The 15,539-nt window shown below is 39.6% G+C and overlaps 1 protein-coding gene across 1 annotated transcript in view; it reads right to left on the bottom strand.

Moving 5' to 3' along the window:
• EXTL3 (exostosin like glycosyltransferase 3) overlaps positions 1–15,539 on the bottom strand; it is a gene marked incomplete at its 5' end in the record, with an annotated part of 37,231 nt that overhangs the window by 6,778 nt on the left and 14,914 nt on the right. Inside the window, 3 exons of the mRNA XM_081091006.1 lie at positions 4,051–4,179; positions 9,986–10,130; positions 15,218–15,345. Of these exons, the coding sequence (XP_080947132.1) occupies positions 4,051–4,179; positions 9,986–10,130; positions 15,218–15,345 (402 nt within the window). The remainder of the gene's footprint in view (positions 1–4,050; positions 4,180–9,985; positions 10,131–15,217; positions 15,346–15,539) is intronic.

Here is a 15,539-nt window from a genome sequence, read left to right as displayed (position 1 = left end):
AGGCTTGGGGAACAGCCTGTTCCCTGCCCCCTCAGTTCTGGTGTTGCCAGTGATCCTCGGCATGCAATATGATAATGTTATTGCCCACAGCCATTATAGCGTGCATTAGGTCTCCATGGCTTATTCACTACTCCTTCTAAGTCTGTACCTAAACATCATTAATCTTACCCCCAAATCCTTATTCTGCATAAAGCCTACTTATAGTCTAGATCAGCCGTGGGCAAACTACGGCCCGCGGGCCGGATCCGGCCCGTTTGAAATGAATAAAACTAAAAAAAAAAAAAAGACCGTACCCTTTTATGTAATGATGTTTACTTTGAATTTATATTAGTTCACACAAACACTCCATCCATGCTTTTGTTCCGGCCCTCCGGTCCAGTTTAAGAACCCATTGTGGCCCTCGAGTCAAAAAGTTTGCCCACCCCTGGTCTAGATCTTTTTCCTCCTGGAAAATGTAACATTACAATATTCAAAGCAGCAATTGCTCTAAGAACATTAACTCCCTGTTCTTTAGTCAGTATTGTTAAGATATTAACATTAAAAGAACACTGCTAATCATAAAACTAACCAACCTTTCTAATTTTTTTGTTTGTTTTTTTGTGTGGTTTTTTCATTAATTCTCAACCAAGGATATTTTTCCACTGATTTTTAGAGAGAGAGTGGGAGGGAAAGGGAGAGAAACATTGATGTGAGAGAGACACATCGATTGGTTGCCTCCTGCACACACCCCAACCAGGGCTGAGGAACCTGCAACCAAGGTACGTGCCCTTGACTGGAATTGAATCCGGGACCCTTCAGTCTGTGGGTCAACACTCTATCTACTGAGCCAAACTGGCTAGGGCCAACCTTTCTAATTTTAACAAGGGAGAGAACAGTTCAACAGTGTACTTTTGAAGTATTTAATACAAAAAGAAATTACTATTTTAGAATACAAAATAGTACATATACCTGATGCTATTGAAAGTAGGTAAGTTAAAAATAGTGCTAACTGGTTCTATACTATAAAGTGCATAACTGGACTCAGAATTTGAATAAATTAACTCAAAATTTGAAGGCATTCTTAATTTATTGGGCCTTTGATTTTAAAAAGTTCACCCTGGCCGAAACTGGTTTGGCTCAGTGGATAGAGTGTCGGCCTGCGGACTGAGAGGTCCCAGGTTCGATTCCGGTCAAGGGCACGTACCTTGGTAGCGGGCACATCCCCAGTAGGAGGTGTGCAGGAGGCAGCTGACCGATGTTTCTCTCTCATCGATGTTTCTAACTCTCTCTCTCCCTTCCTCTCTGTAAAAAAATCAATAAAATATATTTAAAAAAATAAAAAAATAAAAAGTTCACCCTGATCTTGAATTGAATTCCTCTTATATTCCCATACTAGAGGCCCAGTGCACAAAAATTGGTGCACTTCGGGGGGGGGGGGTCTCTCAGCCCAGCATGTGCCCTCTCGCAGTCTGGGACCCCTCGAGAGATGTCCACCTGCTGGCTTAGGCCCGCTCCCTGGGAGATCAGGCCTAAGCTGGCAGTCAGACATCCCTCTGGTAGCCTGGCAGCCCTCGGGGGATGTCCACTTGCCAGCAGGGAGCAGGCTTAAGCTGCAGTCGGACATCCTTAGCGCTGCTGAGGAGGCAGGAGAGGCTCCCGCCACCACCGCTGTGCTGGCAGCCATCAGCCTGGCTTGTGGCTGAGCAGAGCTCCTCCTGTGGGAGCGCACTGACCACCAGGGGGCAGCTCCTGCATTGAGCATCTGCCCCCTAGTGGTCAGTGTGTGTCATAGTGACCAGTCATTCCTAGTCATTCTGCTGTTAGGGTCAATTTGCATATTACCCTTTTATTATATAGGAAGACTGAGAAAATTCACAGAGAATAATTACTTCTTAAGTTTTCACTTGGTAAGAGGCATGTATACCATGTGCAAATTATTTCCATCTCATTCTCTACACTGAAGAGATTCGGCCAGTGTTTAATTAGTCTAATAATATAAACAAACACTTTGATGAAGGTGAAAAATTCATCATGTCTGTAAGAGTTTCAGGTGACACCTAATCACTCAGAGCCTGACTTTCATGGCTGTCTGACCTATGAGGAAGGTATAAATGGAAGCACACATCTTGGCTGATGTCCAGTCCCCGGCCACATAGGAAAGGAGAAGGAATAGAAAATTTCACCAATCACTAACTTCTTTCTAAGGCCTTGTCTCCCAAACCGTAGAGTTTGCAAAGAAGTATGCTTTTCACTGTTTTATATCAGATCTATCACTGTACCTGGCAAACATACTACTTTTATGAAAATAACTGTGACTATCATCAGTCACAATTCTAAAAAACCCACACAATTGGATGCATTATTTTGCTAATTATTCTTTTGTGAGGCTTTAGCACAGTGGTTCTCAACCTGTGGGTCGTGAACCCTTTGGCAGCCGAATGACCCTTTCACAGGGGTCGCCTAAGACCATTCTGCATATCAGATATTTACATTACAATTCATAACAGTAGCAACATCACAGTTATGAGGTAGCAATGAAAATAATTGTATGGTTGGGTGACAACATGAGGAACTGTATTTAAAGGGCCAGAAGGTTGAGAACCACTGCTAGCAGAAAGCACTAGGATAGAAGAAACTATGGGGTTATCAGGAGTTAAAGTTATAACCCTGAGCCACACCTGGAAAAAGGCCTACTAGGTATAAATGGATGCAGAAGGCCCCCAAATGCTTTTCTATCTCTCTTTGGTGTTATTGTTTTACATAAACGTTTTTTTATTGTTGACAGTATTAAAATGTCCCCTCTTTCCACCCCCACCTAGCTCCCACTTGTTACCCTTTGTTGCATGGATCCAATGTCCTTTGATTATCACAATGCTTCCCACCAAAGATATGATTTATCGTTATTAGTACAGACTGCTGGTTATTTATATAAAACTTACCTTCAATATGTAAGAGTAAAATATTATATACTCATGGCAGTAATGATATCCATAAAGATAACTTATTATTTTGTAATATTAAATAATATGCCTTTTAAACAATAAAATAAGGCCTTAAGTAATGTTTCTAAGGACATCAGGCTATGGCATGAATACTGACAGATGACAGAGCACAGTCATAAATACTGCTCATTTGAATTGACACACAGATTCTCTAGTATTAATCACTATGAAGGCCCTTACCAGGCCTCCCCTAGCCCTCACCAGGAGAGCTCTCACTCATCTGAACCTCCAGTGATGACAGAAAGGGTGATGAAAATGGTCTTTCTATGCGCTGAGCATGAAATTGGGATACTCTGATCAAATCTATTCAGCAACTCAAAGATAAAAACAAAACTCAAATTTCTAGAATTCTGACGGCACTTTTGTTCTTGTTTTAAACTAAATAACTTTTTCAGCAATTACTTATGTGCCAGGCATTATTCTTGGAGCTTTACATAATTTAACCCAGACATTCTTAAATCTGTGCCACAGGAGTCGCCTCCACTCTGACTTGGCAATCTGGGGAAACCTGTGGACTCCACCTCAGAATGTTTTTAAATGCATAATATTAACTACATGCGATTACAAAGGAAACAAGTTATACTGAAATACAGTAATACATGTGTTCTTTTCTAGATCTAAATGCATTTGGTAGTTAATAGCAGTGATGATCACAAGTGGCACTTTGAGATGCAACAGCAAATGTGATATGAAAATGTCTGAGTACTACTGGTGACAAATCACAATTACTGCAAATGCTCTTATGAATTGTAGCTTGTTTCATAACTGATAAAAATTCCAGTTAGAAATTAGTAAAACTTAAAGATGTAACATTTTTCCCAACCAAGTTCCAAATCCTCTGAGTTCTATCTATTTTACCCTTTTTTTTTTTTTTTTTTTTACCCTTAAGAGTGAAGAGCCACTGAATTAACAACTAATTTAAACTTCAGACAATCCTTTTTTGGTTGATGGTATCATTATCCCCATTTTACAGATGAGGACTCTGAGGTACGGTTACATGCCGCACTACTGCAAACGAAGTGAATTCAGTATTCATGCACCCCAGACCCATCAGTAGTGGAACCCTCACCTTGATAGGGGGTTTCCGAGTAATGTGGGAGACAAGGAAGTTCATGGCAATGTCCTCACAGTTGATGTATTCATCCACCATATCTCGGATGGCCTGGGGCATCACATAAGAATACAGGTAGGCATAGTACTGTCAGGGAAAGAAAAAGAATCACACTCTGTTAGAGGCCATACTTCTTTGGCTTTCCCCAAAAATATGAGCAGATGTCCTGGTCAGTGTTGACGAAGTTGTTGGAGTGTCAGCCTATGCACCAAAGGGTCAAGAGTTTGATTTCCTGATCAAGGGCACGTACCTGGGTTGCAGGTTCGATCCCAGCCCTGTCAGGGCACGTGCAGGAGAAAACCAAGCAATGTGTCTCTCTCACATCAATGTTTCTCTCTCTCTTTATCTATCTATCCCCCCTCCCTCCTCTCATCCACTCTCTGAAAAATCAATGGGAAAATATATCCTCCAGTGAGGATTAACAACCACAACAGTGTAGACCTAGGGGCTGTTAGGAAGTGGGAGAAAAGAGGTAGCCATCACTGGCATTTAAGGAGTTGGGGCCAGGGTGGCTTAGCATCCTGCATGGCAGATCTTCTGCAATGAATAATGACCCCTTCCAAGTTGCCATTATCACCCCCTTAGAGAATTGCAATTTCATTTAATTTCCTTAGTACCTCAGTGATTTTACAACAATCTAAAAATTTGTCAAATCAGGTCAGACACTGGTTCAGCTGAACAACATTCTCTCTGACAACAAAAGCCTGGCTATCTTCTCAGACTTCTCAGTAAGTCATTGAGCCATGAAATATCCAATCCCTCAGCGCCTCACATACAAAGTCTAGAATCTGATCACTTCTCACCACTGCCACTGGCCTCCCTGCTCCAAGTCACCATCATTTCTTGGCTGGATTACTCATATTGTCTAAATGGTCTCCCTGCTGGGCCTGCCTGGCATGGCTCAGTGGTTGAACCTTGACCTATGAACCAGGAGGTCATGGTTCAATTCCTGGTCAGGTCATATGCCCAGGTTGCAGGCTCAATCAATGATTCTCTCTCATCATTGATGTTTCTATCTCTCTCCCCCTCTCCCTTCCTTTCTGAAATCAATAAAAATATATTTTTAAAAAATAAAAACTAAATGGTCTCTCTGATGCCATATTTTCTTCCCTGCAGTCCATTCTCAGCACAGCAGAGTGATCGTGTTAAAAGTCCAACTTAACATGACACGCTAAACCAGCGATTTTCAACCAGTATGCCACAAGCATTTTAAAACATGCAATACCTGACTATTTAGTCAGGGACACTTACCTCTTTTCCCTTAGACTGTCGAATAAAAAATTGACACCAACCAACACAACAATAGCCATCAGTGTTAATCAAAATTATACCTATTTTTTGTCAGATCAACAAAAAGGTTGAAAATCGCTGCTCTAAACCCCTCAATGGCTTCCCATCTCACTCAGACCAAAAGCCTAAGTTCTGAAATGTCCTGCAAGGCCCACAGAATGGTGTGCCAAAGCTGGCTCACGCCTGCTCATGAATGCTGACTGCTAAGTTTTCAGAAATGTTGTGAGACTATTTAGAAATTTTGTGAACTTGTTATGAAAAAATAGCTATTATTAAAAATATAATTGTATAAACTTAAATAACTATAATAAAAAATAAAAATCTAAAGCTCATCACTTAATTAAAAAATTGTTATATTTTACTATCATTAACTAAATTCCACTGTTATCTTGAGGTTGTCTATGTCTATCATATTTATATGGTGAAAATACTATACAATGATGTGCAAATCCACATTTCTTCCCAACTCCATGTTTAGTGATTATGTCGATAACCTGAAATCAGCCATAGTAAGAATATTTACACTACAGAAATGGGCAAATGCTATAAAACAGGGTACATGTTAACTGTGATGTGTTGCAATATGGTGATAATGAATAAAGAGGTAAGGTGCTCAATAAAACTGATTTATGTATTTTATTACATTAAATATGAAATCTATGTAATGAAAAACTGATCACACAATTTTTGTAGCACACAGTGGTTTGCTGGTTTGGTGGCAAAGTACTTAAGAGATGGTGAACTTAAAAGATGAGCCCTAGCTGGTTTGGCTCGGTGGACAGAGCATCGGCCTGAGAACTGAAGGGTACCAGATTCGATTCTGATCAAGGGCACATGCCGGGGTGTGGGCTCAAGCCCCAGTAGGGGGCGTGCAGGAGGCAGCCGATCAATGGTTCTCTCTCTCATTGATGTTTCTATCTTTCCCTCTCCTTCCGAAATCAATAAAAATATATTTTTGGGGGGAAAAAGATGAATTGTACATTTTTCTTTTAGAAAAAGGCAGGTGATTAAGATATGTTGACCCTTTAAATGCCAGTGGCTGCCATTATATGCTGATAAGAAAATGTATATTAACCACAACCCATATCATCAAGAGAAAGGTGAAATTATAACAAGAATTGCCTTTAAAAAACAGAGAAACCATTATGAAAACACTTGCTTAGCAGTATTTTCACAATTATCTAATTTTAATGCCAAAAATAACTTATGAAAATCTACAAAAATTTTCAGATGTATATGTTTTAAAAACACAAAAAAAAAAACCTCTGTAACCTGTTTAAAAATCTCCTGAACAAAAAGTTGAAATGAAGTTGGAAACTACTCTTAAATACAATAATGTAACACCTCATTGGTTTGCTAAAAAAACTGAATGGCGACATGGAAGATGGAAATTCTAGTCAATTTCAGCAACAAGCCACCAAATTGGTTGATGAGTATCATGACTTAGTAAGCCCAGCAATAAGGTCTTCTTCCAGGGACAGTGATTAAAACCAAGTATCAAAAATATGCTTAATTTAGAAATAGATCTCTGACTTGCCATAACATAGTGTCAAGTCAAGATTTTCAAAAACAATAAGGCATATTCAATCACATTGCTGTCATGAAAATTTAAGAATTAAGTGAGAATACTTTGAAACTATTTCATCTTTATCTCAACCTTACAAAAATTTCTATAAGTATGATAGTACGTACACATTTATAAATATAACTCATAAAAAAATATACATATTTGTGAGGTACAGGTTCAAAATTTCTATTGATAGGCACTTACAATAAAAAAAACTTGATTGCTTCAATAGAGGGTATTATGCTAAGTGAAATAAGTCAGGCAAAGAAAGACAAACACCATAGGATTTCACTTATAAGTGGAATATAAAAAACAAAATAAACAAAACACAAACTGACTCATAGATACAGAGAGCAAACTGATGGCTGTCAGATGGAAGGAGTACTGGGGGCGAGGGGTGTGAAAAGGGTGAAGGGATTAAAAAGTACTGATTGGCAGTTACAAATAGTCCTGGGGATATAAAGTACAGCATAGGGAACATCATCAATAATATACTAACAATGTATGGTGTCAGGTGAGTACTAGACTTATGGGGGTGATCACTTAATACGTTATGTAAATCTCTAACCACTATGTTGTACACCAGAAACTAATATAATATTGAATGTCAACTGTAACTGAAAAAAAGACTGTTCCAGATTAGGGAATGACTACTTAATTGCTTTCCAGGATCAAACAAATAAGGCAAATACACAACATTTTAAAGAAATGGGTGTAAGAAAAATAGAGTCATGGAGAAAATAAGCACATACATGCCCAGGTACAGAAACAGAGGCTACGCAGCTCCAGCCAGTTGGTGTCAGGCAGAAACACTGCCCTGTGTGACCTTTCATTTTCATTAAGGTCCCAATCTTTTTGTAAAGTAACATTCTATAAGCCACAGAAGGCTTGGGGGCTGCTAGTTTGTAAACTCTGCTCTAGATTTTCAAACAGAAAAAAAAACCCCAAAACCCTAAGTTTTATTAATTATTTATTACTTGAAAGTAAAGAGATCTGACTACTGTAACTTTTATAGAGCCATCAGAGAATTGAGAAGGCAGACTTTTCAGAAGACAAATTCTCAAGTTATTTATGAGCAGACACTGCTAAAAATCAGTGGCTCTTTCTCAGACAACCAGTGTGAAAATAAAAGACTCCTAGGTAGTTTTTCAGCCAGATGCTCTCTACTCCTCCTTGCAATCCCCAGCCCAACCAAAGCCCATCCAAGTTTAGAAAATAAGCACAAGGGCAAGACTCAAGAATGGGATGAGCGTAACAGTTATACTTTAAAAAGAAAAATGAGCTGCAAGTTTAATGACTTCCTAGGCTGGTTCAAATGTCCTCAGCGAGATAACTTTCAAGGTCCTATTTGAGATGACTTGCAAGATGCCACCATCTGAGATATGAAATAAACGAGGAGCAAAAAAGTTGAGGGAATTGAAGGGGGTGGGAAATCATGGGCTTCTTGGAGGAAAATTCCATTTGAAGGATCACAGGGACATACAGGGGATGACCTGGAAACAATTAAATATACAAGTACAGATCTCAAGGAAGGGCCAAGGCTGGAATACAGATAGAGAAATCATCAGCTTAGGTGTAAGGAAAGCCACAAGACCTTGTGAGTATGAGAGAATGTCTAAGGAAAACACAAAGTAAGAAGAGCACTAGATGAAGCTGGAACCCTGAGATACTTCAACATTTATGGGGAAGACAGTATGGTGGGTGGGTCTTCATAAGGGGAATGAGTCACCCAGAATGACCGACAGCATAGAACGGAGATTAGGATGACGGGTCAGGTACTAACATCCTGATGACTGTGAGGGAATGATTATGAGGCTGGCGGACAGCAGCAACAAGACAGATGCCATGAGCCTCCAATGAGATTTCATATGTCAGTTGAGAATTGTCGAGATATGTCATTGATAAGCAGTGATAAGTTCTCTACACCTTTCCTGATCCAAAGTATAAATCTGGGAGATGAGTAGCCTCAATCCCTGTTTGCAGAAAAAATACTTTTCTCCTTAGAGAAAAGTCAGGTTTCCATCAGGTCAAAGAGACAGAGGAGGTGTTCCATGGGTTGTAGGCGAGGTGGTTATCTGAGGATAGGGATTCTTCAGAGTCCAGAGGAAGGAACTGAGAGGGAAGGTACAGAGCAGCACTATCCAATGGAAATATAATGAGTCACACATGTAATTTTAAATTTTCCAGTAGCCACATTTTTAAAAGCAAAAAGAAACAGTAAAATTAATTAGCAATATATTTTACTTAATCCAATATATCCAAAATAAGTGCATTTCAGCATTCAGTCAATATAAAAAATTGAGATAGCTTGCCTTCTTTCATGCTAAGTTTTCAAAGTCTGGTGTGTACTTTACACTACAGCACATCTCAACGTTTGAGCACCAGCCACATTTCAAGTGCTCAACAGTCACAAGTGGCCAGTGGCTACTTTATAGAACAGATGAGAAATTGAGAGATGAGTCAGGAGCAAAGAAACAAAAAAAATAGAACAGTTTAGCAATAACAGTACAGGTGAGGAGTAATAACTGGAGGGGTTTGCATGTTGGATAATCAGTGAAAATTGGGATGTGGAGGCATGAAGGTTACAAGCTCTAAGGAATCAAACAGAATACAGAGCCACAACAGATAGAGGCCTGTGGTGGGGCTTGGAAGAGTGGTGGCGAGCCTGAGTCAGAAGAGTGCCAGGCTCAGCCCTCTGTGCCAGGCCGTATCTGGAATAGCAATGTTGAGACTGGATGTTAGCTTAGCACAATGCTCTCAATTTTAGAGATGATGAGGTAAGGCCCAGAAAGATTAACTTAATTCACCTAGTGGCCTACATACAATTGTATAGGCTGTCTTCTCACCCTGACTTTTTATTCCAGAGTTGCTCTAAGCATCTTGATTTCTGTCTTTAAAAACAGAAATAACTTATTTCTAGCAAATAAGGGACATATGAAAAGCACTAGGAGAGATAAATTTAGGGCAGCATTACACTGCAACATAAAGGCTGAATTCTTAACAAGTTCATGCCATTCTTACCAAATCTTGTCTTACCTTGTGAAAGAAGGCAGCACCTGTCAGCACCATGGACAGCTCACAGGAGTAGTTGGAGTTGTAGAGCCAGGACTGATGAGGGATGTCCCACGCATGGTAACGGCCAGGGAAACCCACAATGCGGTCCCGTGCTTCTCTCCACACCCTCGAAAAGCACAAGTATATGTACACACCTAAGTACAAAGCTCTAAGATTATCAGAAACATTTAAGATTACTGCCTATATCTTGCAGGTTCTGGTTCTTAGGCTGTTCCTTCTTTTTGTTGTTGTTGTTTTTAATAACAAAATTGCAAGCCAAATAGGATAAAAACAAGTAATGAGCGACACATGCAGCTTCCTTAATAAGCACCAGCTTATTTTTACTGCTTCTCTAATTCCTGGCAGCCAGCATCTCTCCCACCCTTACAGAAAGAACAAGCTGGAATAACATGGGATGCATAATATTCTGCTAAGAAGCAGAAAGAAGATATGTCTACTCCTATTTACTTTTTATCTAAAAAGCTTTATTTTTAATGAGCATGCTACATTAGTACACTAGACATGTATGTATATAACTGATGTATATTGCATACTTAATTTTTCCTTTTCCTGAGTATACTGTAAAAGAAGCTTAGAGACCACTGGTCTAAACACAGGAGACTGCTGCCTGGAGTAAGGTCCAACAGTCTTTCTTTTTTGCCTTTTTATTGAATTGATGAGGGTAACACTGGTTAATAAAACTGTACAGGTTAGCCCTAGCCAGTTTGCCTCGGTGGATAGAGCGTTGGCCTGAGGACTGAGGGGTCCCGGGTTCGATTCTGGTCAAGGGTATGTACCTCGGTTGCAGGCTTGGGCACTGGTCAGGGCATGTACAGGAGGCAACCAATCAATGTGTCTCTCTCACATCAATGTTTCTCTGTCTTTCCCTCTCTTTTTTACTCAATGGGAAAATATCCTCGGGTGAGAATTAAAAAAACACATAACTCTACAGGTTTCAGGTGCACAAATCTACAACACATCATCTGTACACTGTACTGTGTGTTCACCACCCCAAGTCAAGTCTCTGTAAGGTCCAACAGTCTTAATTCCTGATTTAAGCAGAACTGAGGGAGAGACCTACACCATAAAAAGTGGTCTACAGGACCATGTAAATAAAAGATTTCATAAATGCAATAAATAAATTGAAAATTCAATGTTTCCAGGATAAAATTTTACATCATCCCCAAATTTACAGGTAAAACGACAAACAGAATCAGTCCCCCAGTTTTCCAGGCTAAAATCCTAGAGCTGAAAGCACTTCTGCTCCACAGAACCCATCAGCCCTGCTTCGGGGTCCTGTAAACAATGAACCACTACTTCCCACTTCACCTCAGCCCAAAGAGAGCTTTAAACTGCTTGAGATGAGGGTGAGGGAAGGATTGAGGGGGTGAGGGGACACTGGGGGGATAAGGACACATTTGTAATATCTTATTCAGCCCTAACCGGTTTGACTCAGTGGATAGAGCGCTGGCCTGTGGACTGAAGGGTCCCAGGTTCAATTCCGGTCAAGGGCATGTACCTTGGTTGCAGGCACATCCCCAGTAGGGGGTGTGCAGGAGGCAGCTGATCGATGTTTCTCTCTCATCGATGTTTCTAATTCTCTATCCCTCTCCCTTCCTCTATGTAAAAAAATCAATAAAATATATTTTTAAATAAATAAATAAAGTAATATCTTATTCAATAAAGGGGGAAAAAATAAAAATAAAATAAACTGCTTGAGAAAAGCCCTCATCACTTACATGGAAATTCAACTCCTAAAACACATTTGATTTCACTTCAAAACAATTCCTCTCCTATTAAATTCAAAAGCAACTAATCCAGTCCAACAGATAAGAAACCACACTTGTATCACCTGGGCTTTCTGCCATCTCCTGCCCAAGTCACTACCTCTATCCTAATTTAGAACCTAAAACTGTCTCCAAATTACTAATTTAAAAAGCTATAAGAAATTTCTGTAATATAATTTGACATATCCAGGATTTAAAGATGGCTAGTAAGTACACCAAATATTGACATATGTCAATATGTCAAAATTTGGTGTAACCAAATATTATATCAATACCCCTAAAAATTCTAATCTCATCCTAACCGGTTTGGCTCAGTGGATAGAGCATCAGCCTGAGGACTGAAAGGTCCCGGGTTCGAGTCCCATCAAGGGCATGTACCTTTGATGCAGACACATCCCCAGTAGGGGGTGTGCAGGAGGCAGCTGATCGATGTTTCTCTCTCATCGATGTTTCTAACTCTCTATCCCTCTCCCTTCCTCTCTGTAAAAAATCAATAAAATATATATTTTTTAAAATTCTAATCTCATCAAATGCCTATTGCTCTTACTATCTCTGAAATATCATCAGAAGAAAGGATTGGAAACTGAGTGTTTCAGTTATCTGATGTGGCTGATTTAAGTCTAAAATGTGGACAGTTCTTAATAAAGCAAAACCTCACTTGCTATGCAATATTAAAAGGTAACATACCTAATTAGTTAAAGGCTGTCAACCATGAGATGGCTGACCAAATGTTAATTTTCTATTAAATAATAAAGAAAAAAATCAACGTGGAAGCACTGACACAAGATAAACTTAATTTAAAGACTTAAATTCCTGGGATGATGCATCAAGAGTTTTAGATAACACGGTCACAATACATATTTGAAAGTCAGATATTCAAAAATACTGATTATATATAATGCTACCAATTTACATTTGAAAGTGTTATACATAGTAAGTTCCTTAACATTATATTCAAACTTATGCTGCACTGAATATTTTTAATCTATATGCTATATCATAGATCATGCTTTGGCATACCTTCCCTTTGGCATACCTTCCCTTTGATGAATTATTCTTTAAATGTGTTAAAAGGATAACAACTACCATACAAAATGAATGAAGTACTGACACACGCTACAAGATGAACGGACCTTGAAAACACTATGTTAAGTGAAAAAAATCAGTTACAAAAGGGCATATATTTTGCCCTGGCCAGTGGGGCTCAATTGAGATTTGGAGCATCATCTCATACACCAAAAAGTGGCAGGTTTAATTCCAGGTCAGGGCACATACCTAGGTTGCAGGTTTGATCCCCAGTCAGGGTGCGTACAGGAAGCAACTGATCAATGTTTCTCTCTCACATCAATATTTTTCTTTCTGTGCATGTATCTCTCTCTGTTCCTTCCTCTCTCTAAAATCAATTTTTTAAAAAAGAGCACATATTTTATAGTACCATTTATATGAAATGTCCACAAGAGATTAATGATTGCCTAGGCTTTAGAGGGGCTGGAAGGAAATGTTAATGGGGACAGCGTTTCTTTTGGTGGTAATGAAAATTTCTAAAATATACTATGGTGATGGTTGCACAACTTTGTAAATGTACTAAAAAACGTTGAATGGCATATTTAAATGAGTGAATGATATGCAATGAATGTTACCAAAAGTGAATTGCAAGATAAATGATCAAACACCTGAATGTCACAGTAACTGTCAAATTGCTTTAAAAGTTTTTAAATGCTTACCTTCAATTTTAAGCTTAACTCTCTGTGAACAGGCACTAAACTGTCCACGGGCCCATACACCAGTCCATGACACACTCTGAGTAGCTCTGATCTACTCCATTCTCCTTCCTATGTTCCCTCAAGTGATGGGAACATTATCTTGTTTGGGATATTAAGCCCAAACAAGAACTACTAAATTTTTTTTAAAAGGTGTTTGAGTGGAAGTTCTGGAATCAGACAAGCCTGTTAGAATTCTAGCTCTGCCACTTACTTTCTAGCTTCATGGTTTTGTTTTCTTGGATCTCAATTTACTCCTGGGTAACATGGAGATGACTACAACTTACACCAAGTTTTAGGAGGATGAATGAGATATGCCAACGCATTCAACTAGTCTCTGGCACACAGTACAGATTCAACAAATGTCATTCATCATAACCACCTCTTCTTCCTCCCGGATCTTTGCATCCGATCCCATCGTTGCTCAAATCTTTCAGGCACCAGGATTCTGGCACTGTTCCATTGCCCCAATAAACGGCAACATGTTTCTGCCTGCCTCACATTTCCTTTAGGGAACTAGCCTTTGCCTCCATTCTCAGTCTATATGGTTTTCAGTTAGAGCAGTGGTTCTCAACCTTCCTAATGCCGTGACCCTTTAATACAGTTCCTCATGTTGTGGTGACCCCCAACCATTATTTTCGTTGCTACTTCATAACTGTAATTTTGCTACCGTTATGAATCGTAATGTAAATATCTGATATGCAGGATGTATTTTCATTGTTACAAATTGAACATAATTAAAGCATAGTGATTAATCACAAAAACAATATGTAATTATATATGTGTTTTCCGATGGTCTTAGGCAACCCCTGTGAAAGGGTCGTTCGACCCCCAAAGGGGTCGCGACCCACAGGTTGAGAACCACTGAGTTAGAGGATGATCTACTCCAGGAATAGGCAGGTAACCCTGTCCAGCCAATCACAGAATTCCATCTTCCTCGCTTCTGATGAAGAGCCTATATGAGAGCACAGGCAACACAAAGAAAAACAGAACCTAGAGATGAAGAGAAATGGAGTTCTCTGATCTCACCTATGACCCTGGATCCAGCTTGTCTTAAGACCCTTACTACCTTCTAAGGATTTCTCAGCCAGCTACTATCAGTCAAGAAATTCATTTGGCTGCTGATTCAGGTTGACTTGGTTATCTTCTTTTTTTTTTTAAAGTATATTTTATTGACTTTTTACAGAGAGAAAGGGAGAGGGACAGAGAGCCAGAAACATCGATGAGAGAGAAACATCGATAAGCTGCCTCCTGCACACCTCCTACTGGGGATGTGCCCGCAACCAAGGTACATGCCCTTGACCGGAATCGAACCTGGGACCTTTCAGTTCACAGGCCGACGCTCCATCCACTGAGCCAAACCGGCCAGGGCTATGTTTCTTTTTTAAAAAAATATATTTTATTGATTTTAGAGAGGAAGGGAGAGGGAGAGAGAGAGAAAGAGAAACATCAATGATGCAAGAGAATCATTGATTGGCTGCCTCTTGCATGCCCCCTACTGGGGATCGAGCCCGCAACCCAGGCATGTGCAATTGGCCGGAATCAAACCTGGGACCCTCCGGTCCACAAGCCGACACTCTATCCACTGAGCCAAACCAGCTAGGGCTGACTTGGTTATCTTTCACTTGCAAATGAAAATGTTTCTTGATTGAAAATCAGCTCCTCACCGAAACCCAAACATGATTTCATCATGCCGGAGATGAGCATCATCATCAATAGACAGGATGGCCTCTGTCTCAATTTCATTCCAGGGCAAGAATCGATTATTCAAACTGTTCTTCTCAGTACGGACCACCTGTAAAAAGGAAGGAAAAACACTAACGATCAATGCCACATTACAGAATGCAAAACCAAAACTGCCCTTAGGTCAAAGGAAACTGGCTAAATTTATTGAGAAATTTTGTCTGGTTACCTACCACTTGTATAATCTAGCATATGACTTTCAGGGATAAAAACTGCCTTATAATAATGAGGAGTACACATTTTAAG

The sequence above is a fragment of the Myotis nattereri genome (assembly GCF_964212035.1).
Source record: "Myotis nattereri genome assembly, chromosome: 5".
NCBI classification, from domain to species: domain Eukaryota; kingdom Metazoa; phylum Chordata; class Mammalia; order Chiroptera; family Vespertilionidae; genus Myotis; species Myotis nattereri.
The sequence above is the reverse complement of the archived record's forward strand: the minus strand, read 5'-3'. Positions and strand labels throughout refer to the sequence as shown.